General features: G+C 47.3%; 1 protein-coding gene across 2 annotated transcripts; it reads right to left on the reverse strand.

Annotated features, from left to right (window-relative positions):
• Nucleotides 1–2,209: 2,209 nt before the first annotated feature.
• Nucleotides 2,210–22,713, reverse strand: VSTM2B (V-set and transmembrane domain containing 2B). Of its 2 annotated transcripts, XM_059481596.1 has the most exons (6): nt 22,647–22,713; nt 21,821–22,089; nt 21,046–21,230; nt 19,467–19,496; nt 18,283–18,688; nt 2,210–2,868 (listed from the first exon to the last, which is right to left on the reverse strand). In XM_059481596.1, exons 2-6 carry the CDS (start codon nt 21,891–21,893, stop codon nt 2,780–2,782), a joined length of 783 nt encoding a protein of 260 aa, XP_059337579.1. In that variant the 5' UTR covers nt 21,894–22,089; nt 22,647–22,713; the 3' UTR covers nt 2,210–2,779. The 2 variants fall into 2 exon arrangements, with proteins under 2 accessions (XP_059337579.1, XP_059337578.1); XM_059481595.1 differs by lacking the exon at nt 22,647–22,713 and having other exon boundaries at nt 21,821–22,117.
• Between the last annotated feature and the right edge of the window lie 1,328 nt (nt 22,714–24,041).

Consider the following 24,041-nt stretch of genomic DNA (forward strand, 5'->3'; position numbering starts at 1 on the left):
CTGTGTGTTTTGCAAAGAAAAGCTGGTCTGAATGCAGAAACCATGGCCCCAAAACCGGAAGGACTCATTTTGCACATTTTTAAAGGCAGACATGTAGCGAGGGTGAAGGTAAAGGTAAAGCAAGGCAGTCTCACTTGTTGAAGTTATCCTGTGTGCTGTGAATGAGTTCTCTCTGCCTGTGTACAGATCTTCACTGGAAAGAAAAAAGATGCTTTTTGCTCTTGCTGGAAGAGATTTTTCATCAAATCCTCAGGTTATTGTTTAGTATTTCTGAGATTTTATGGTGAATTGGAATAAAAGAATTGCTATTCCTACTGTGGCATGCTTAATTCTGATCTCAGAAAGGATAAAAAAGTTACTTTTACTTGCAGATTTAATATTTTTTCACCTTTAATATGATTAAAGGCTAAAAGACCTTGGTAATTCTACTCCTGTCATTGCATACAAAACTTGCTGCCACATCCCTTTGCAGGTAACAGGCTACAAAAGGAAGGACACACTCAAGATGATTGATGTATTTCCTCCAAACCACACAGTGTGTAATTTGAGAGACAATGTACTCTGTAAGTGATGGAACAAAAACATCAGAACAAAGCAGATACCTGTTTACTCGGAGACCAATTGGGGTAGGGCTGAAGTTGAAATAGAAGCATAACAAGTCTCAAACAGCCATGCTTCACTGCTTCAAGCATCAGCAGGCAGATTTTCTTCTTCTTGTGGAAAAATTTAAATTCTCTCCTTTAGAAGGAAGTTGAGGCCCTGAGAAATATTATCTGTCCTTGAGAAAACAGCAGCAGCAATGAAGAGCTGGCCAGAGGACCCCAGTCCAAACACAGGCAGGTTTCACTTGTGTGACCAGCCCTTGGTGGAAGGGTTAGAACCCTCCTGACATGGCAGGCTCCATGCACACCTCTGCAGTAACTGTCCTTGAGCAAATTCCCACACAGGGATGCTGGTATTTGTTCAGACATGCTCCAACGTGCAAATCTTTTTCCCACCTACCTTTTCCTTCCAGGTTTAGAAGCTCCTGTGGCACATGGAAGCCAAGGACTGTGTTCTTCAGTGTCTCATGCTCTGCTGCACCTCCAGGCTGGCAACAGAAACTCCCTCCTCGTTCTTCCAAAGAGCAGTTCAGCTTTTTGTGGGAGGATTATGGATTGCTCCCCAGTCCTACAGCTGGCAGATGAAAATTACTGATTTTATCCCCTCTGGATCCCCATGGTGAGTTTGCCCCAGTGCAAGAGGCTTTTACTACCACAGTGTAGTACTCTTACCAAACACAGATCTGCTTGGTCTCCAACCCGGGGAGCGCAAGTGGCACAAACCCCTGGCTGTCACTGGCAGCCCTAGAAAAAGGAAATGCTGAGCACCTGGGCAATGGCAATCCCTCCCTGCCCTCCTTGCAGGACAGGACTCAGGTTCGAGGTGAGGCAGTGGCGTGTCCTGTGTTTGCTCTGCAGCTCCTGCAGGCACAGTCCTGCTGCCACTGCAGCTGCCACTCTGCCTTTCCCACAGGAAACTCCTCTCTAAAATGCCACTCAAGTGACAGGACAAGAGTCAGAGTCAGGCATTGGAAATTTCAAGGCAGTTCAATAAATTCAGCTAACAAAGGTTCCTTTACCAAGTCATCTTACAGGCTCACTTGAAAAACAAGCATTTTGCAACAGAAAAATAACTATTTGCTGTAAAAAACTTCTTTAGAGGAAGCTCACCTGGATAAGAAAAGTGACATTATGCATTTAAAAAAATCTGAATATATTTTAAACAAACCTTGGAACTAGGGAACACAACATTCCAGGAGGATTCATTTTGATTTTCCACTGCTTGATTTACCTGTTTTTTCAGAGAGGCATGGGGCAAACCAAAGCAATTTACACTGAATGCCACACACTGTCCCACGGTCCATCTACCAGATCTTGCCCTGACTGCCCAGAGATAACTGTGGTTTACTTTCTTGTGGCACCAAGGAAAAGGCAGCTGCAGCCTGGGACTGGCTGCCTGCATGTTCTGCTGTGGGCTTTGGCACCAGGTGAGGGTGTCTGAAAAGTAACTGATTTCAATTTTATTTTGTTTGTACTGCATCTTTTCTCAAGGCATGGAAGGGATGCAGCCATCAAGCCTTCTCAGGGACATTCAGGACACAGGGAAAGGCACACACATCTGTAAAAACTTTATTTCAAAATCTTTTTATTCAACTGTTATTCAGCAATATACAATACAGTTTATAAACAAATGTCTTACCTTGTTTCCAATCTTCATTTAAAAATAAATATTATTGACAGTGAATATTAATTATGGTAAGATGTACCTTTTTAATGTCTCCAAAAGAAATAATTTAATTAAAAAAGAAAAAGGAAATCCAAAAAAACCTAAACACAATAATCTACTAAAAATATTTCCTTTCTTAGGAAGGGTTTGACCCAACATCTTTACATATTGTCATAAAGATAACTGCTCAACAGTTCGTGCAAAATGAAGAGTCAGAGGGAAGGTTTAGAAAAGAAAAAATATTACATTAAAATAGAGAAATCATAAGTGCCATGCACAGAGCAGGGCTTTACACCATAGAGTCTGGAAACTAGATGCATTATTCTATGTGGTTTACTTTCTTGTGGCATCCCCAAAAATATGTTTTTCCCCCCATGTAGAATTTATCATGCTTCTTTCAGTCTCTTTCTGTCCATCTTTAAAACAGTAGGGATTTCTTTGTCAGGGGTTGTGTTTGTTATTAAATAGGTTCCTTTCTGTTTGGCTGAGGAGCAGTGGAGGGAGCAGTCCGTCAGTGGTTTACTAATAAATGTACAAGCTTATGCAGTATTAACAGGGACATGTATAGGAGTGGGTCTGTAGCATAAACAGGTCCTGTACCTAGAAGAGAAAGAGACAAGGGAGAGAAGGAGATTTGATTTTTTATCTTTTCCAATATAGAAGATTAAATGCAAAAGAGAAATATAGGAAGATTCATTTTTATCACTTCAGTGCCAGGGGTCAGAAGCTTAATTTTAATAGTAAAACAGCATCCTCAAGCTATTCAACTCAAATAGCTTTTTCCTCCCCCTCCCAAATCTGACTCCACTGAGGTCATTTCATTATGTGCTACTAATGGTATGCCTAAACTTGGCTTCAGCCAAGTTACCAGCAATTGAGATTTCTATAAATACACCATAATCTGGTATATAGTTTCTTGAGAAATGACAGGTATCAACCACCCATTACTTTAGAGGGAAATGACAAATGCTGCGTCTGTACTTCTTGATTAACAGGACATGAACCCATTCCGTTTGGAATGGGAACAGCAAGACCTTGACATCTTCTTTACCTTTTATGGGAAAGAGCAGAATTTTAAATTAAAAATGTGCTCAGGATCTATAGAAAAACAGAGGTCAGGTGTGGAGCACATCTGTTCCTGTCAGCCTGTCCCAAGGAGAGCAGTGAGCTCACTCATGGGGCAGGACACGCTGAGGAAACTGCTCCCAGCAACCAGGGGCAGCCACAGCCACCAAGGTTGTCCCTGCCTCACACCCTGCACACCCAGATACTCCTTCAGTTCTATTTTCTAGCAAGGTGTGCTGAAAAGATACAAAAAGGTGAGCACACGTTTGCTGTGTGCACCATGGTGTGCCGCTCTCTGGCATGGGAGGGCTGAGCCGTGGGGCCGAGGTCTCATGGCCATGCTCAGCCAGGAGAGCAGGGGACACAGGCATGAGGCTCTGCTGTCACCTCTGAAATGGCCATTGCTGTGCTGCTGGCAAGGGCAGAGGCAGAGGAGGCAGAGGCAGAGGAGGCAGAGGCAAAGGCAAAGGCAAAGGCAAAGGCAAAGGCAAAGGCAAAGGCAAAGGCAAAGGCAAAGGCAAAGGCAAAGGCAAAGGCAAAACAAGCCCTTTCCCTGGAGCATCCCCATTCCTTGGAGCAGCCTTGTTCCCTGGAACAGCCCTGTTCCTTGGAGCAGCCCCATTCCCTGGAACAGCCCCATTCCTTGGAGCAGCCCCATTCCCTGGAGCAGCCCCTGCCACTGCTGCAGGGCAGGACACGGATGCCTGGCACTCCCTGGGCAGGACACGGATGCCTGGCACTCCCTGAGCGCGGCTCAGCCCATGCAGACAAGGCCAGGCTGGGCCACAGCAGCTGCCTGGCCCAAATGCACCCAGGGACACCTTCCTGGGCCACAGAGGACCAGCTGTGCAGCTTCACCAGCATGGGATGGATGTGGGACAAAAGCAGGAGTCCAGTGGGAATCTGCCCTGCAGCTGAAGTGCAGAGGGACAGCTGGGGAGAGAGCTCCTCTCTGCTGAGCACCCAACCTACAGGAGTGACCAATGCCCAAAACACTGAGTGCCACCCACACTGTGAGAGACACTTTGCAAAGCATGAAAAATTTAAAAATAAGTTTCCTGTATCTCTGGAAAAGTAATCAAGGGCACTTCTGTTTACGAAACTCTCTTCAGGCACGGTAATGTGAATACTTTAGTCTTGGTCTCTAGGACATGTGAGTGTCTCCCAGCTGTGGCATGATCAAAGGAAATGCCTCAAACAGTGCCTGAGCAAAGCACTGCTCTTGGGCTGGCTGCTCCAGCTGCCTTGTAATCTACACACACCTCACCAGCAATGCTGGAGCACGATTACCCAGCATCAAAACCAGAACACAGCAATGTGCTGTGCGACTTAGGAACCCAGGAAATGTCCCCACAGTGCTATCTCACAGACACCCAGACTGTGTGGTGATTATTTCGTTATTAAGGTTTTAATTAAATCCCTGCATGCACAAACACATGCTCAGACTGCCTGCACAGTGACAGCAAGGTATTAAGATGAACACAGGATTTTTGTTTTGAAAACTGAAAAATCAGTAATAAATACAATTAACTCCAGCAGCTAAAGGAGATAGTTGCAACTCATTGCAAAAAGACACTAGAAGTCTGTGCAGGGATGTCCTCTCTTCTGTGACAAGGCACAGCTGCAAGAAGGCCAGCCCAGGACAGTCCCCATGGGCTGTCACTGTCCCCTGAGCCTGGGGATGGCAGGGGCAGCCTGGCAGCAGCCAACACTCCTGGCAGCTGCACACAGCTCAGTGGTGCCACATTCGTGCCAATTCCACACCTGCCCAGCACTGCAGGGAAGAGCTGGCCTTGGATATTTATTATGATCAAACCTGAGGGTGCTGAGAAGCCATTCTTTCCCTGCCTTCAATGAACAGGGCTCGAGTCTGAGATGCTGCCAGCTGATCAGACAGCGAGATGTGCTTTTGTGAAGGGGAATTCCCCTGGAAACACAGAGAAACTCAACCTGGAGAAATGGGCTCTTGAAGCTCAAGTGTCCTCACCGCTGTGGTGCTGAAGGGCTGCCAGGAACACCAGCTTAGGATGGTTTCTGCTTTGAAGGGAAAGCAGCATTAGTCACAGCTCCTTGTGTGCCTGCCTACCAAAATCATTCCTATGTTGGGTTTACCTCTATGTACTGGTTTTAGTTTAAATTTCAGCACAGAACCGTGAATTCAACAGTCCAAGTTTTGTCTTTTCCTTCTGTAGAAACTGCTGTTGTTTTTAACCTATATTCTCCATCTTCTCTGATGGCAGAATGTGAGTTCAGATTCTGCTAACAGAATCTCAGCAGTTAAATGAAACATATTTAAAAAAAAAACTATTTGAAAGTGATTATTCTTACTGAACACCACATACAAGCTTCCTTTTTCATACTGACTCAGTGCTGTTCTGCTCTAAGACTTCAGACAGTACTGGACACACAGAACTTCAGAATTCTCCTCCTTTTAAGTATAAGCAGACCAGAAAAAGAATTTCAACAACAAACTGAACTTAGTGTCCTCAATTCTGCTGCTACTGCAGTAGTAGAAGTCTTGACTTTTAGTTAATAAATTGCTACATCTGTAAATATAAGCAAACAAAATGTGGGCTTGAGCATGAGGCTCTGGGCACATGATTGATCCAGGTGTGAGGACAGAGGGTTCTTATCCAGACCCCCTAAATCAGGAGTACACAGTTACTTGCAAACTACAGACACTTGGGAAAAACATTTCACTGATATTTGGAATATTTATTTGGTGTTCTGTTATTGCAAGCTTCTTTATCACTATACAGACTTACAACTTTGCTTTTAAAATATTTATATGCTCATGGCCAAAAGGGAAAGTCTACTACCATGCAGAACAAGAACAAATTGTTCTCTTTGTGTACGGTGAATTGCTCTCTGGCATCCTTCATCCTTCTTTGCAATTTATGACATAATAGTGTTTTACTGTAGTTTTCTATTTAGTATTTTTTTATGCCAGAATTAATCACAGTTTGACTTAAAGCAGTTCAATCAAAAACAAACATTAATTAACCAAGTGACTTGTGACACCCAGAAAAAATTGGGATGATTCTTTTGCAAGCTATATTTAACCAATGGTCAAAACCCACAGCTTCCTGCAGTCACCTATTTTTCCTACTAGAAAGAATCTGAGAAGTCTTTTGATGTCTCTTTCTGAGATGGTGGTAAAATGCAGTGGCCCATATAATAAAAAGCTGAAAGACATCAGTAGCCTCTTTTCCTTGAAAGATGAGATAACACCTAAAATCTGACTGCCTATTGATGATGGAGCTGGGGCCCTGGCTGGCAGTGTCACGAGACATTTCTCTGTAGTGCTTTTATGCAGTGACCTGTTAGCCTTGGCCTATTTCCTTACAGAACAATGCCCAATTAAAGCCCTCAAACCTGGCATTTCATTAAGAGGTGGCCATATAGATTGATCTGTTCTATCAGTTCAGAAAATTTAGGCTGCACTTGATACATGTTCTTGTTCTGGTATCTATGGAAAAATGGAGTTTTACATGGGTTGCTAGTCAAGGATCATTACAAACAATAACCTCCTAGATAAAACAGATTCTCACTCACTGACATACATTTGGAGAATTTGCATTGAATTGAATTTTCCCAACTTCAGACCTAAGAGCTTCTTAGAAGTTTTTAATTGAAATGACTAAAGTCACTATAGACTTACTGAACCAAAGAGATAATAAGCTACACTCCATTAGAACTATTCCACAGTTTGAGACAAGATCTTACAAACTGTCTACACCCTTCCACTCTTAAGTACTTCCAGCACAATCCACACACTGCACTTGTGCTTTTTTAACCTTTTGTTCTGTACCTAATGCCTTTAAATTCCCACTCCTGCCCAGGAGATAATTCTCCAGGATGCTGTGCAGAAGTGCATGCAGAGCCTGTGCTGATTTCGCAGACCCTCCCAGCTCAGCCCTGAGCCCTGCATGGAGCAGGAGGTGTTGTTGTTCAAAGCAGCATTGGTACCACAGAAAAACCACTGAGCTGTGGTGTCCCCACAGCTCCTGGCTTTTGGTGGCTGTGGATCATCCTGCCAGGCTCAGCCACAGACAGCTCCTCAGATGCCTTTTGGTGGAGCTAATTTCAGCAGTGCTGACTTCCCACATATTTATGAGCAACTGCACGGGCTCTGCTTGCCACTGAACCTGCCTAGAAGGCACGATGACAAAATTAGTTTTCTATCCACTGCAGTTTTTATTTATGATTCGACGAGTTTTGGAACAGCTTTCCATAACTCAAGAAAATGCCTCACAGAAGTCAGCGTATGTTTTTATTTCTACACAACCATGCAGGTAGAAGCTTGTAATTCTGCTTTGTTCCTTCATCCATGACATCAAGGTTTTTAAGGTCAGGAGTAAATCTTCCCACACAGCCAGGTGAAACTACCAGCACTGCCCTCCACACCTTTCATGATAATGCCCACATTTCACTTCCTTATCCACATCACAACCTCAAACTCTCCAGGAAGCTGAAAGCAATTTCACTGGCCAGAAGACACTGACCAGAGTTTTGTAAAACTCATAATTTTAGGTCTTCTCAAATACACCTGAGTTTCACTGTTTCTCTACTTTCTCTCTCAAAATATCCACTGCAATATTCAGGCCCATATTTAGAGGTGAATTGCCAAAACCTCACATTACAAGAGTTACTGAAAGCCTCCTGTCCTGGTTTTGGAAACTCAACAGGTTTTAATATTTTAAATGAGATTCCATTTGCATTTGGAGTATTTAGCAGTCCTGAAAAGAGGACACTAAATTACATTAATTTACTTGCCCACACCTGTATCTATTTATGTGCTGGGCTAAACTCACCTGAAAACAATGAGGTAAGGCAGAATTTAAGGCTTGATAACTCTACAGAAGTTGCATATAGGGCAGCACAGTGCAAAGTTCCCGACTAGGCTGAAAAATATGTGTATTTGAGGAAAAAGCCAATTCCTTGTAGCAGCCTGGTCCTTAATTTTGACTGTTCTTGATGTGACAACTCGAAAAGTTCACCTAGGACAGAGGACTGGTGTTTTAGTGGTTCAGTGTTTTAGACTTTTGTTTTTTAGCATGGTAGCAGTAAGGCTACAGATTAGAAAACAAATAAATTGGTTGGAAATGAGAGAGAGAGAGGTGCAGTCATGCAAGGAAATGATGCAGAAATAAAAGTTTGGTTCTGATAAGAAGCTGAGAGAAGAAAAACATTCCTTCTACAGTGTTGATTTTCTGAAGCACTGCAGTGCTCTGCTGGAATTCAGTGTGTGAGTGCCTGTGGGACGGGACAGAGGCAGTGGTACAGGAGCTGGGGATGTGCTTCTTAAGGCACCTGCAGCTATTGAGGCGCATTTTGATCTCAACAGAGCTCATTTTAGCTGAGACTCATTAAGGCCAAATTTTCCTTAAAATGTTAGTGCTGACAATCCCTGCCAAACATGCTGATGGTACACAGAGCAGCCAAGTGCTCTGTGATCCTCTGCAGAGGCTCTTCCCTCTCCTGGATCATAAGGACATCATTAGATATAAGGCACAGGATTAAATGGACAATTGGTCTGACCCATTCCACAGCTGCTGCAGCTCTGCAAGGCACAACACTTTTGTTTTAACAGCTATCACAAACAGGAATTGTCGAACTAGTGATGAATGCAGGGAAATCCATATCTGCTATGGAGCAAGAAATTATCCTATATTTATACACAAATACTTCTGGTGTTAGGTTCCCAGAGAAATAAGCAGTTTCATGGCCAAGAGACTGGCAAAAAACTATCTCCCACTAAAGTTACAAGAAATGGGGGTAACACAATATGGGAAATATTTTCCCTCAATCTCCTCATTTCCCTTCTGTGGTAGCCAGAAGTGTACAGAACAACCATAAGTTGTATAAGTTCTGATCCATTAGTGTATTGGAGCTAATTGTCCAATTACAGCTTTAGCTTATGAAGTCCAATCCTTCTTGTTTTCTCTCTTTGGTCTACTGTTGTTTATGCTCTTGGGTCTGAGATTGGGATCATTTGTCTTTGGTCGCCAGCTAGAGAGGGAATTGTTTTGTCTCCCTGCTCTGTGCACAGAGCTCACACTAAATAGGAAGCCCAGACCCTCACACTAAAGCAGCACAGAATCTGAAAAATATAAAAGCTTACCAAAGCCTCCCTCTGCTTCTTTAACCACTGCATGTGCCTGTGAACACCACTGAGGGCAGGCAGTGCCCACTGACAGCCCAGCAGCTGAGCTGAGGGAGCCAGGCCTTGGGAGCTGCTCCTGGGATCTCTTCCGCACTGGAGAGAGCCACACAAACCACCCAACCACACCACATCTCCACTTGGGAGAAATTAAAGTGTAACTTCAAGACAACAGCAGGAGTAATTTATAACAAGCTCCAAAAGGAAACACTGCTCCAGACGGTGTCAATGGAGAACAGAAATGCACCCTGAATGCTTAAAATGAGTAATTCATTCCATATAGATGATACAGTTCAAATTCTTTCCATTGGTGTGCATTTAAATAACCCAGTAACTTTCCTCTTTTAAGACCTGCAGCTGGTCTCTACTTTGTATTACCCTCACATAAACAGATTTCTGCTTTGGTATCTGTGGGATGATCTCTCCTTGCCAAACATCTTATTAAGACACTTAAACCATGCAATTATGAATTTGTCTTAATTTCCAGAATTTTCTGCTGTTCCATGATCTAAAATTAACTTAACAAAACCAAGAACCATTAATTCATTCCCTGAAAGTTGAATAATGAGACAGACAAAATTCTTTGTAATGAAATTTGGTGGAAAATGAATTCTAAATTAAAATACAGAGAAAAATAAGTAACTGCATGAGTGGTAGCTCAGGTGGTGAATAAGCAGCCAGTTCTACACTTCCTTCTTCTTTGCTATTATGTGAGCAATTCTAGAGCATATCCATACACATAAGTAGCAAAAGCAGGACTCAAACTGCTCAGACCACAAGGTAATGAAAAATACTGGGAGCTGGTTTTAGCTACTGAGCTTTGAAGCAAGTTTGGGGCATATGCTCAGGTTTTTCATTATAAGTAGGAGGACTAAAAAGTCATATAGCAGAAAAGCAGGCAAGGTAGATATGGTCACACAATTCCATAGGGACTTTATGAAAGGACTGACAATGAGTCCCACTGAAACACAGATTTCATATCCTGTAACTGATACAAGTTGTAAATATTTGCAACCCAGAAATAGACTATGACCCAGTGGTTCTTACTTCACTGCTTTTAGAGTATTTTTTACTTGATCAGGATTAGGAACAAGCTGCCAATGTAGTTGTAATTATCACTCCAATCAGAATTACTAAACTTAAGCAGATGCAAGTGCAGATTAAGGATTTTTTTTTTTAATAACCCTATCTTGTCCATACTTAAAAAACCAGAGCTAAGTGCATTAGCAGAATGCATGTTGACACATGGGAAATGGCTGTACTGAGAGCATGTGCCTGGAAAAAAAGCAGAGCCTGTGATTTCAATAAAAAAGGGATCATCTTTTTGCTGTAAACAAACAGCAGCATTTTGGGACTGACCCACAAATACAGAGACCCTCCAAATATTCCAAATGACTGATATTTTCTAGATGTTAACTGAAGTTAACAAAAGACTCTGCTGTGACTAGGTGTAAGGGGGGCCAAGCTTTGCAGAATAAGGCAGCAAGGGATTATTTGACAAAACTGTGGACATGGGATATTCTTCAGTACCCTCTGTACATGTGAAATCTCCAGCTCCTTGGTGTGAGAGGGATTCAGATTAGCAGGACAATTAAAAAAATTATAAAGCAGTAAACTATTTCTAATTATGTCAGTTTGATGAATTTTACCCATAGAATCACAGAATGAATGGGTGAGGCTGGAAAAGAGCTGTAAGATGACCAAGCCCAGCCATGAGCTCACGCTGAGCACCACTAACCCATGAGCTCAGGTGATAGACTGCCACGTCTCCTGAACTCCTCCAGCAGCATGGCAAAAAAACAGGTGTAGAAGACAAATGTCCACGAGGGAGCTCCCTTTGGAAGTCAGAGCCTCTCCCTCCTCACACAGGGATGTCATGCTCCTGATGCCTCAGGTCTTAGCTGTTATATTTTTCAGATTCTGTGCTGCTTTAGTGTGTGGCTTTGTATTAGGGGATGGTGAGCTCTGTGCACAGAGCAGGGAGACAAAACAATTCCCTCTCTAGCTGGGCACCAAGGACAGCTGATCCAGATTTCAAGCCCACGAGCACAAACAACAGTAGACCAAAGAGAGAAAACAAGAAGGACTGGACTTCATAAGCTGAAGCTGTAATTGGACAATGAGCTCCAACACACTAATAGACCAAAACTTATAAAAGTGAGAGACCCCATGACCACTCGTCCATTTTGTGGCCATTTTAAGTTGTGCTTGCCCTGCTTTATTGTTTGGCTGTGTGCAGTCTCTGTTCCAGGTGAGCCTTCCCTCCCAGCAGGGCAGGGTGCTGAGGGCAGGGCTGGTGCTCCTTGCTCAGTGAGCACAGCTCCTGCTGCAGCCAGCGCAGCTCGTGCTGGCTCACACAGACCCCTCTGCTGAGCACGGCGCTGCTCTGCCAAACTGCTCTTCTTTCCAGCTAATAAAATTGCCTCCCAGCTGATAACAGCCTAGCAATATAAAGTGCTTGGTTGTTAGCTGCTGTTGTGACAAATAATACCATTCTGCTGACAACCCCATTTTTTCCAATACAAACCTACTTGAACTGTTTATTATTGACATATGGGACTGCTCTACCATTATCTAATTTTTAAAAACACATAGTAAACAGCAGCAGTGAGCCTGACAGCATTCTTACTGCTTTAGCAAAGGTAAATCAAAATCCAAAGCAACTTCCTTTTATTGCCAGCACAGTCCTGTCAGGCTCTCTTAAGTGAAAAGGAAACACCTACACAGGACTACTGTAAGATTCATTTCCTGGCAGAGGCTACTTTGTGTTTTCTTCCCAGCTACAGCCCACACTGCTAAAAACCTTCTCAAAACCAGTACCAGATATGTCTAGGCATTTCTTTGTGCCACCACTGCTGAGTTTTAAACTGTTAGGGACCTATATAAATCGACAGCACAGTTCAAGTAGTTTATACATCAATTAGTTTATACACCAGTAAAGCTGCACCGTTATAGCCGAGGTGGGGAGTGAGTAACAATTACTGCCTCTCATAAAAGATACAAAGTCAGCTGGTGCTGCAAACTAAGACTCCTTTTGCAAAGTATACATTGAAAAAATGTACAAAGAACTAGCACTAAATATTTATTCCTGCCCCAAATGCTGTTTGCTCATGCAAAAACACATGTGGGTGCACCGAGCCTTTCTTCATATAAATTTCCAATTCTCACTCACTAATGAATCAGTCTTATATAGAAATCTAGAGCAGTGTTAGATACAGCTTCAATATTCACTAAAAAGACCTGTAATACCCTCTTCATTGTGTTTAGTAATATTTTAAAAGATTTTTTCATCTGTAACTTAAAGATTTCAAAGAAATTCAAATAATATTTGGATTTCTTCAAGGGCACTGAACAGGCTGGAGTAGAATAGGTTAGTACAGTTTTGTCTGTCCTCTGGGGAACAAGCAAGAACCGCTGAAAGGAGGTTACTCAAATAAATTGCATTTCCACAGTACAAAAACACCCAGGCACAGCTTGTTTCTGCCCTAGATAATGAGGTGACACAGTACAGCAGTTAGTGCTTTTGTCCACTTCGAGAATTAATCCACATTACACAGACACAAAAGAAGATATTTGACCTCACTTGTCCCCAAAGCAGTCTAATTTGCCTAGATATTAAAGTGCTAGTGATGTGTATTTAATGAGAATTCTTTTTGCATGTTTATTATTCAGTGACATTTAGGAGGTCAGCCTGATAATTCAGTTATGGCCTCTGTCTTGCTACTTTTTTTAATGTAAAGGAAAATGTGACGTGACCCAGGTTGCATTTAACTACAAGGAACATCAGAATTGAGCTCATACATGGTCTCATAAAAAGCACAGGAGAAGTGGAGTAGACCCAGACATTACTGAGTGGGAAAGGCAGGGAGCCTGGGCTCAACAGCCTCACAGACTTTCCTTCCTTGCTATTCCATGTAATGTTCATCTGTCAAACACAAACGAGCTCCACAGGCTTGGCTCCAACAGGCAGAGAGTCATTAAAGCCCTGACAAAGGCAGGAGAGCCTTGAACTCAAACCTTACCCCAGAGTTAGCCCAAACCCAAGCACAGAGTGCCCCTGACCAGCCACAGCTCTGCACCAACAACACCCTGTGCTCCTCCTGTGCTGTCTGAGCTGCACAGACAGGTTTCTTGCTTGCCAGTGCCCCACAGAGATCTGAGTGTCCACAATCTCCATGTGCCTGCAGCTGGGCTGGCTGTGCTCAGCACCACGGGGCTGCAGGGCTGGCACTGCTGCACAGCTCCTCCTGCCTCACACACAAAGGCTTTCAGGAGGGCAGGGACAGGCATGGAGGGAAGGTTTGGGTTCTTCCTTGCCACGACCACCTCATCTGTGCATAGCACATGAGCCTGTGTTCCTCCTAGAGCCTCTTGTTTCACACTCCCATTGTTGTTTATTTTATTTAAAGCTTTCACTCCTGAGCTTTGAGGCTGGAGATCAAACAAATAAAAGGGAATTTGGAAGCTGCAATGTCTGATCTACATTCTGCTCAGAAGTTAACTAAAAATTGCCCCCAAGCCAATACACAGGCACTCATTTTGGAGACCATTTGGTAGGATGTAATACAGTCAATTTCCCTCCCAGGAGGTCAGGATGGAGATCCTTGTTTATTACTGCACCATCAGATGACAAAGTCAGTCTCACGACTAAGGCACTGGACTTAAATTCAGAAGATCTGAAATTAAGTTTTCATATTTAATTTCACAGCTGTCACACGACTCAACAAAGTCAGTTATTGTTCTGGTGTCACTTATCTGTCTCTCTCCTCTCTTGGACTACAAACTTCCTGAGACAGAGATGCTGTGTGATCACTTAGTGGTGCTCTTGCATCCCCCCTACTCTGCCCAGTAAAAACCAGAGCATTTCCAAACAATAACAACTTGCACACTTTCACTAGCTCACCCCCATTTTTCTCCTACCGTGTAAGGTTCCATTTGTGTACAAGCATTTAAATTAAAAGCTCAATATTATTTTATTTAGAACCACAGGGATGACTGCTTCTCTGATAGTGTTAAAAATGTTCTTGCCAGCAGATCTTTGTCTCCTCACAGCCCAAATCCCATTTTCCAGGCTTCCATGAGACCACAGCACCAAGTTTTTATATGGTTGTTTAAACATCACAGATAAAATTCTGTTTAAGTAGCTAATATTTGTGGCATATTGGTCAATTTTCCAGTTATACTGGATCTATTGCATTATATACCACAATGCTGACACAGAATTCAGGCAAATACCATTTCTGATGATGTTCAAAACAATGGATTTTCTGTTTATACCCAGTTTGTCAGATGAGACTCTGTGCTCTTTAAATAATCTCAGTAACAGACACATTTATCCTGATAAATTCATGTTTCAGTTCACTTTGAAGACGTAAAGAATCACACTTTTCCATGGTGCATGGCTGGGGCAGCAGCTGAAGTCAACAAGAGCCCTGCAGGCACATCCCAATGGAGCATTTGATCTATAATCATGTTTATTGGAATCCAAGTACATAGAGGCCCTCTCTTACCACACTGAAAACATTGGGAAGATTTCTATTGCAAGGAAAATAGGATTAGAGGCTAGTTCATGCAGGACACTGTAGCTAGTGCCATGCCATCAGCTCTCAGGCAGAGCTCTGCAGTGTCTTAAATGAGGATGTTTCTTAATCACTGATAGCAAATCCATTGTTCAACCACATTTCTGCCTTTATACAGAGGTAATATCCCTGTGAACAGTGAAAAGACTCAGAAATGCTAAGTACTGTAAATGTATCAGACTATTCACTTATTACACACAGATTTGGTGCAAGCACTTATCTGTATGTGTGATGGAGCTCAAAATAGGATAATGAGGCATGTGTACTACAGTGCTGTGCAGATATAACTCATGCAGCATCACAAGGTTAGGTCCTGCAGTCCAAACACCACATGAACAAAGATTTGGTTGGATTTGTTGGCCCTACTGGGTGGAAAACCAGTTACAACACTGCCTTGGGGGTGGACTCAAAACAGGGATTCCAGCTCCCAGAAGTAAATAAAGGGGGAAAACCCCATTTCCTATAAAGCAACTGCATTCTTTAAGGAGAACAATAATTACTGCAGCTCACTGTAGCTCTAAAGAACACCACTTTAACATACAAATGGGAAACTCAGAAGGTCTAAGATGTAATTTTGTTTTAGGACATTTAGAAGAAAGTTCAGTGCTTCTCCAACCCGAGTGGCAGCACTGGAGACCCCAGTCTTCCCTTTCCTCCTGCAAGCCCTCACCACGCTGACTGCCATGATAATATTTTATCCAGGTTTCTATGCAACATTCATGTCTAGGGAAGACTTCTTGCCTCTACTGAGGCTGTCTCTCGGCTTCAGACCAAATCCCTGTCCCAGACAGTCTTTCTAAAGGACCCAGGAGATGGGGACTGGGACAGCAGCAGTCTGCTTCACAGAAGCAACCAGAGACATCTTGTGGTAACAAGACTCAGGCAGTTCTGGCCCAGAAAGCACCTGAATCAGGAATTTTTGAGGGTCAAATTCCTCAGGTACAAATTGCCAAAGCCATGCTGTGATTGATGTTCTATTGATTCGTAATTACAGGCAGCTCCAAACTACCACAGGTACAGAAATTACAACAAACCAGGGAGAATCCTGTTATCCAGGAAGATCTTGATTCAAGCAGAGTGAAAAGGCATTATTTCTAAAGAGGACCATACCAAAATACACGAATAATTACCTCCCTCTTTTGGGGACAAAAGCAGGGGCTGGTCCACACCTTGTGAAGTCAGTACAGGAACAGGAACAGGAACAGTCTGACCTGGCTTTCTCCACGCTGGAGCTGCCACAGAGTGGCACTGTTCACAGAGACCTGCGTGCCCAGCAGGGAGCTCACAGCAGGTTCTTGTTTAGCCAGTTTTGTAGCCCTCAGCATCAATCTCCACCTGGAGACCCCCACTAGATGTTTTTCTGTATTCTGCTGCCCTTTTCACTGATTTAAATCATTCCATTGCCTCCACTGCTGGCCACAACACTACCAGTTTATTTTCAGATTTTAATGCAGCCTAGAAATGATGCACAAGTGCCATATCCCAAACCACAGACATGTAAAAAATCAGGACAGACAGCAGTTTAGCTGATCTGGGCAGGAGGTCTTGCCCTCACAGGCATATGTGACATGCTGTCTTGGCAGCACAGGCTCACATCCATCTGTTGACGTGGAACTGAGCCCGCTGCACTCCCACCGTCCTGGTTTAGTTCATAGGCACCACATGAGCTCTGGGTTCAGCAGGCAGGGTGCACAGTGCTGCAAGTCCTAAAGCCAGCCTCTACTGTCAGCATGGAAAGCACTGCAGGAATTCACACAGTCACAGAGTGGAGAGGAAACATGAGAACAAGCCCCGGCCCTGGGGTCCCAGGAGAAAAGCAGATATTTCCAAACAAAAAACGATAGATCACGACCCTCTGGTTTAATTTCTTGGGGTCAGTGGATTCACCAAAAGCAAAATGAACTTCTTTAAATGCCCACAAGCACCTGTAGTTAGATCTCAGGAACTGTCACCTTATCTACCACTAGACAGCAATGAACAACCAGCTCAGTCTTGGGAATGATGGGGAGAAAAATCTAACTTTCACATGCATTTCTACAGAAGAAAGAAACTAAATTATTCAGAAAACAGGAAAAGGTAGTAGCCTGATAAAACACAGCACCTGTAAAGCATCAGCAGGTCACAGTGACCCATATAAAAATGATTTCCATTACTGTGAGCCAAAACCTGCAACTGCTTGCCCAGGAAGTGTGAAGAGGTATCAGGAAGAAGTGTGAACTTCCCTGCGTGAAGATTATGAACCTGCGTCAGAAGAGGCTCAGCAGAGAGGGGAGCTCAGGGCCTTCCCTGCACAGTCAGTGGCACAAAACTGTTCCCCTTTTCCACAGATAACTTGGCAGGGACATTTGTTCAACACCAGCTAAGTGACAGTGGCTGAGGGGAGAGCTGAAGCCCAGCCAGAGCAGCACCACACCTCTGAAGCTTGAAACACTTTTGCAATGCGGATTTAAGACTGTGTTCTTCATCCCAGACGTTCCTGTCATTGGATAAATAAAGGTTTATAACTGCCTTCTCTGGCAAACCACAGTATGGTAATGTGGCATTAATAACTTAATACAGTTTTAACTGATAGACAATCAGTATTAGCATGATGTTTACATTTGGAAAACATTATAGAGCACTGTATCTCCAACTCTTATCCTGCCATTAATTCAGATGTGGAGCTCATTACACAGCAATTGACATTTCCCTTCTGAATCTGCTTCCTAATCTGCACAGGCCTCACATCTGCTTGGGACAACCAGCCCTGTAAGCCACTCGCTGATCTGAATTCTCTGCAAATCCGAATTCTCTGCAGAACATTCATGGTGTTTCGCTCACTTGAGGCTGCAGCTACTGTTTCAAACACTGCACCCCAAAAACTGCAAGGGGGTTCTGAATGTGGGGTCCCCCATTGCACCCACCAAAGGGAGGCAGGGCCCAGCCTCGTACTCAGACCCATCTCCCCATCCCCGTGCCTGTGTTCACTCCAGTCCAGAGGCAAGGCACAGCCCCTAAGCGCCTTTGGGACACCCTAAGCGCAGTTTGCCAACAGCCTCGGGTGCAATTGCTCAGTTTCAGCGTCGCAGCGAGAGTCCCCCACGGCAGCGGGGTCACAATGCCCGACCCGCAAGCGATGGCAGTGCCGGGGCAGTGCCGTGCGGCACCGGGGTCCCTCCCCCCTGGGCTCCTCCCGTGCAGGCCCGGGGCCCTCCCGCCGCGCCGTACCTGACCCGTGCTGCTGGCGGAGGATGGCGGCCTGCCCGGGCGGCGGCGATGCCGAGGAGGCCGCGGCCGTCGATGCGGTGGCGGTGGCGCTGGTGGCGGTGCCGCCCGGGGCGGGGGCCGGCGGCGGCGGCGGGCGCTTGGCGGGCCCGGGCGGGGCCGTGGGGCGGGCGGCGGGGCCGTGGCGGCGCGGGGCGGCCCCGCTCTGGATGTGCGACACGGCCTCGGCCGCCTGCACGTCGGGCGGGGCGAAGCGGGACAGGACGCGCAGCAGCGCCTGAGCCTTGTGCTCCTGCGTCTCGTCGTCGCTGTAGTCCGACACGCGGCACTGGTAGACGCCCTCGTCCTGCCGCCGCACGCCCGACAGGCGCAGCCGGTGCGAGATGTCATTGCCCTGGACGCGGACCGTCTGCAAGAGAGCGCACGGCCGGCACGGCCTCAGCACGGGCCCAGCGCCTGCCCTCTGCTGCCGGAGCAGGAGCCGGGCTGGCTCCCCCAGAGCAGCGGACAGAGCCCGCACCCCGCTGCCCAAGCCCCACCTCGCGGGGCTACTCATAACCAGCCCTGTCCCCATCGTCCCCGCGCCACCTCCCCGCTGTCACCGCCAGCGCTCTGCCACCCGCCCCCGCGGGGGCTCTGTCGCCCCCCGGCCCCCACGGACCGCCCCGAACCACCCCGGGGAAAGCGCAGCCCCCGCCCGCTGCAGCGAGCCGAGCCCGGCTGGTGGCAGGGCCCCCTCTCCTGTCCCCTCTCGTGTCCCCTCTCCTGCCCCGAGCGCTCAGCACCGCGGAGAGGGGCAGCGGCTCCCGGGCTCATGGCAGGGACACGAGCGGGACAGCCAGGGAACGGGGGCGCCTCAGGCCACGGGGGGTTGCAGAAGGCCGGGGGAAAAACGCAAGATTCTCCTCTGATTTGGCCCACAGTCCTTTTCCAACGTGGCTAAGGAAGGGCCACCTCCTCTGGATTTGCGAGGAATGAGACGTGACTGCAAAAGCAGCAACAGATGGTAACAGCGTCTTGAGCCGCGGCACAGTGAGGAGGGGAAACGTGCCACACTCCCGCCGTGCTGCAGGAGCGCGGCTGCCGCCGAGACCAGCTGCATTCGTGTGTCAGGAAAGGAGGGGGGCATGCAGTAAATCCCACGCGCGTGGGAGGAGGGCTGTGCGCCCATCTCGAGCTGCACTTACGCTGATTTTAGTTGCATCCTTATTTGCTACCTAAAAGAACAGAAAAAAAGGGCAATTAGACTCAGCACTGCCAGCACATCAACAGGATGCTCATATTCCCACCCCGGTGGAAGGACAGGACATGGATAGATGCAACTTTCTCAGCTTGCCATCCACACAGCCTGTGTGGCTCAGGGCAGTTCCCCCAGGTGATGGGGAAGGCAGCAAAGCAGTGCTCAGCCAGGGGGAGTGTTTGGGTAAAGTTCTCATGCTGCCCCACAGAAGCACTGCCTTCCCCAAGGGTGAGAACAGCAGCCAAAGAAATGCTTGTTGCATGCTCTGCTGCTCACAGTCACTGACAAACACTGGGGAATACGCTTCACCAGCAGCACAGCAGGGAAGGGCTTGGGCAAGCTGGATGCTGCATGGCTCAGGGCAGAGCTTCAGTCCTGAAACACCCTGGGAGCAGGTGTCATGCAGCACATTTCGTATCTGGTTATGTTTTTGTCTCCAGCCAACCACTGTAAACCTAAATGATGCCTCAGACCTCACTGATACGCCTCTCAGGGAGACAGTCATCATTCTCCAGGCTTGCTCTGTTATCATTTATTGTAAAAGCAGCTCACAGTTTTTATATAAGGTTAAAGAAGACATTTAAATCCAAGCGATTTATTTCCCAGTCTGACAACTGACTTACACTTTCCCCAGCTAGGCGGCATCGCATTAGCTCAGTGTCTATATGCTTTGCATCTCTATTTGAGCTCTGCAGGAAAACAAGCGTGCCACAGAGAGGGAGCTGGCACGGGCACAGAAGCTGCCACGGGCCACCCTGCTGGCACAGAGGACAGCGCTGGAGAGGATGACATGTCCTGCACAGTAGGGCAGCACAGCCTCAAACCCTGCTTTACCCCACTCCTTGCACAGCCCCGTTTGGCACCTGCAAGTTGTCTTTGCTCTGGTGGGGAGGTGCAGAGTGAACTGGCTTATGCTGGTGAAATGCAGCTGAAAAATTCAGACTAAAGCCTGCCCTCAGACCAAGCAGCTTCCTAGGGGGAGGGCAAAAGGCACACAGGATTTAACTCTGCTTCATGCATTTTAATGGCTACATCTGACTGAAAACATCTTGCTGAGCTTCAGATATGGACACAAGTGTCGACGTGGACAAGTAACTGTCCCTTTGTAGGTGCACACTGGTACCACGTTAATGTACCAACAGAGAGGTGTATCCCTCGTGCCTCTCTCTGCACTATCACTGAGCAGAGGCTCTCCCACCTTTTATAGTGATTCCTAGCTCAGTCTAGCACTGGTTTTGGCTTGTCCACACTTCATACAACAGCTTTTCTTGGGACCTCATTGCTGATTTGCAGCAGAACATTTATCATTTTCTGTTTACAGCACTGATGTTTTTTCCTGACATGAAGTCCCTCATGGTGCATGCCCTGTACTCCTGCATTCCTCAAAGGCCCTGTGCATGCTGATGCTTCCTACTGGTGGCTGGCACTGGGCAGAGGAAGCACTCTGGGAATGCTGAGTTTATTCTGATCACTGCCTAAGCATGTTGCATTTGATGAAGGGATACATCTCCATAGCAATGTATTACCTTGCTCCTGCTGCCGGGGACACTGATGGCTAATTCGTGTGCAAGTTCTCTGGCTGGCTCTTTAAGGTACCACCACTGGATTTCCAAGGAGTAAGAGGTGGATCCGCTGGCTCGGAAAGCACAAGGCATCTCAATATCATCTCCCTCCCTAACAGTCACATCTTTGGGAACTTCAGTAAAGGTAGCTGGGAGGGGAAGATAGAGTTACAAGGGCTGGTTAACGAGAGAGATTAAAAGGCAAGATCAGTCCTTTTCAGTCTAACGTGAGCTGTTTCAGCTCGATAGCTGAGCGCTGACCGCGGCACAGATTTCCTGGAGCCCACAGGGTGAGCAGAGCATCCAGGACTGCGCACCGGGGCAGGGCCGAGCCGGCCCCCGTCACCCTGCACCCGCGGCCTCAGCGGAAAGTTTGAAGAGAACTCAAAACCCCCTGGTCCTTCTAAGAAAGCCCTCGGGTTGATACAGGCCACCGGTGAGGCAGTGTCCCCTCCCGCCGAGGGCGCGGGGACTGTCCCGGGCTGCGCGCCCGCCGCGCCCCGCTCCGTTCCGCTGCGCGCTGCCGGCAGCTGCGGCCCAACAACAGAGCCACCTTGTTCTGCCACAGCCAGAGCCAGAGGCAGAGCCAGAGCCCGCCCGGGCAGCTCCCTGCCCCCAGCCCCGCGCTGGGAACAGGCCGGGCCTGGAGCGAGGGGCGGCTGCGGCTCGGATGCGGCCCCGCAGCCCCGACGGCCCCGCCGGCAAGTTGTGCCCGGAGCGGCCGAAGTTCCCCACTCACCAGTGACAATGAACAGCAGAGGAGCGTTGAACATCAGGTAACAAAGGGTGCAGAACAGCCCCCGACTTTCCATCGCATCTATGTGGGCTGCGGGCGGGGACCTGGCTGGGAGCGCAGCCGGGCACGCCTCAATCCATCGCACACGGCGGGCCGGGGCAGGGCTCCTTCCCAAAAAGCCAAAGCCTCCCGGCTAACCTCGCTTTGCGGAGAAGCAACTATAAAATCCACGGCCGGCTGCTCAAACTCGCTGGCGGGTGGAAGCGACGTTTCTGGGAATGCAGCAACAAAATCTCGTCCCGCTCCTTCTCTCCGCCGCGGGCGGGATTCAACTGCCCTGCGCTGCCTGGGGGCTCCCGCAGCCCGGGAGCGAGGAGGCGACGCCGGGCGCCTCTCCGAGCCCCATCCCACGATGGTCGCCGCGATGTCCAGCGAGGCGGCGGCGGCGGGGACGAGCCTCCCCTCCCTGGAGCGCCCGGGCAGCGCCCGCCGTGCGCCCGTCGCGGGCTCTGCCCCTGCGCGGGGAGGCGGCGGCGGCAGCCCCAGCCCCAGCCCCAGCCCGAGCCCGAGCCCGCCTCTCCCCGCCCGCCCGGCCGGCCGCTGGATCCCGGGGATGCGATGGATGGATGGATGGATGCGCGGCCCCGGCCGCAGCTGCCCCGCGGGCCCGGCCCCGCACCGCCCCCCGCGCCAGGCCCCGCCCGGCGCCGCCCCGGCCCCGCCCCGGCCCCGCTGGGGCTCCTCGCTCCGCTCAGCTCTGCCGCGGCCCCGGTGGGGCTCTCTCGCTGCCCTGGCCCGCTCCGCTCGGCCCGGCTGGCGCTGGCAGTACCTGCGAAACACCTGAGCCCGCAGCAGCGAAGCCGCGCTGTTGGCGGCACCCCCATCCCCGCCCGGGCTCCTCCCGGAGCGCTCGGCTGCTGTCAGCCTCCCCAACTCGCTGCGTTTGGTACTTGGTAAAATACATTAAGGAAAAAAAACCCAACAAAACCCACTCCCATTGATTTAGAAAACAGCATCATAACAAGAAAACGTTTCCATGGATCAGCTGTTTCTCAGGGTAATGTCCCAATTAAAAAAATAGAAGCGTGGAAAGTCATCAGTAAAGTCATTACAGTGAGTATAAATAATAAGCAGAATTTGATTTTTGCAGTAACTAATGTGAGGGAGCTGTATTTTAATGAATTTTAGGTGCATTTCTAAAATATTTGCCCTTCCCCCTCACCCCGGAAATTCCATTAAAAGTCTCCATTTTGTTCAGCCACAACTTAATTCAATCACTGTGATGGCCTGGGATGTGTGTTTTAAGATCCGCAGAAAATTTCCTTTATATTTTTAATGGTTTCATTCTATACCATTAAAAAGATGCATGATGTGTCATCTGGATACACAAGATTGCTATGGAACAAAATATTTGGGAACATTCTCTTTTTGAATAACTAAATCAGACCAGCTTTGATTTATTCTCCAGCTCCCCAGCTACCTCCCTGTCCCATCAGAAAAAAAATCTCTGGTGGAGATCTCTGGACCCTGCCAGCTGCTGGCTCCCTGCTAGGAAAATCCACCTTTGCAAGGCTTCCATCAGGAACTTCCAGTAAAATTCACACAGTCCTGAAGAATACCCAAACTGCATCAAATCAATATTTCTTGCTGGAAAATTTTTTCTTCAGAGCATTTTCAGCCATTCCTACTGATCTTACCATGACTTAAATCCTGTGACAGTCCTCTGGCAGGTCTATGACAATTTGCCTGAAGAGCAACTTGCCTTTCTCCAGATTGGTTACTGGGAGCCTAAATCCTGCCCCAGGCAGGGCCAGTTCCCCAGGCACGTGGAGTTAGCCCCCACCAGTCAGAGAAACTTATTGTGATTACTAGTTAACACTGTTTAATTAAATAGTGTAATAATTGCTGACACTCTGTGTTTTCACCCAAAAGCTCAGTGTGCCTCATCCAGCATTATTCCTTTTTTCACATGTGGTCTCGGGCCACCTCTCACTGCAGGGTTTTATTGTCACTGTGCCAGAGTCCCCAGGCAGTGCTGCACCCACAGGACATGAAGAGGGCAGGGAAAGGCCATCAGGACAGACACACCTGAAAAAGCAAATCCAGCAGCCTCTCTGCTCAGCAGCACAAGTCTCCCAGCCAAATCCCAGGAATGGGTTAAGTTGATCTTCTGCTAGAGAGGCAATTCCACAACTTTGTGCCCTCCACACAAGGATTGATTAGA

Source organism: Ammospiza nelsoni, chromosome 13 (genome assembly GCF_027579445.1).
Source record: "Ammospiza nelsoni isolate bAmmNel1 chromosome 13, bAmmNel1.pri, whole genome shotgun sequence".
NCBI classification, from domain to species: Eukaryota; Metazoa; Chordata; class Aves; order Passeriformes; family Passerellidae; genus Ammospiza; species Ammospiza nelsoni.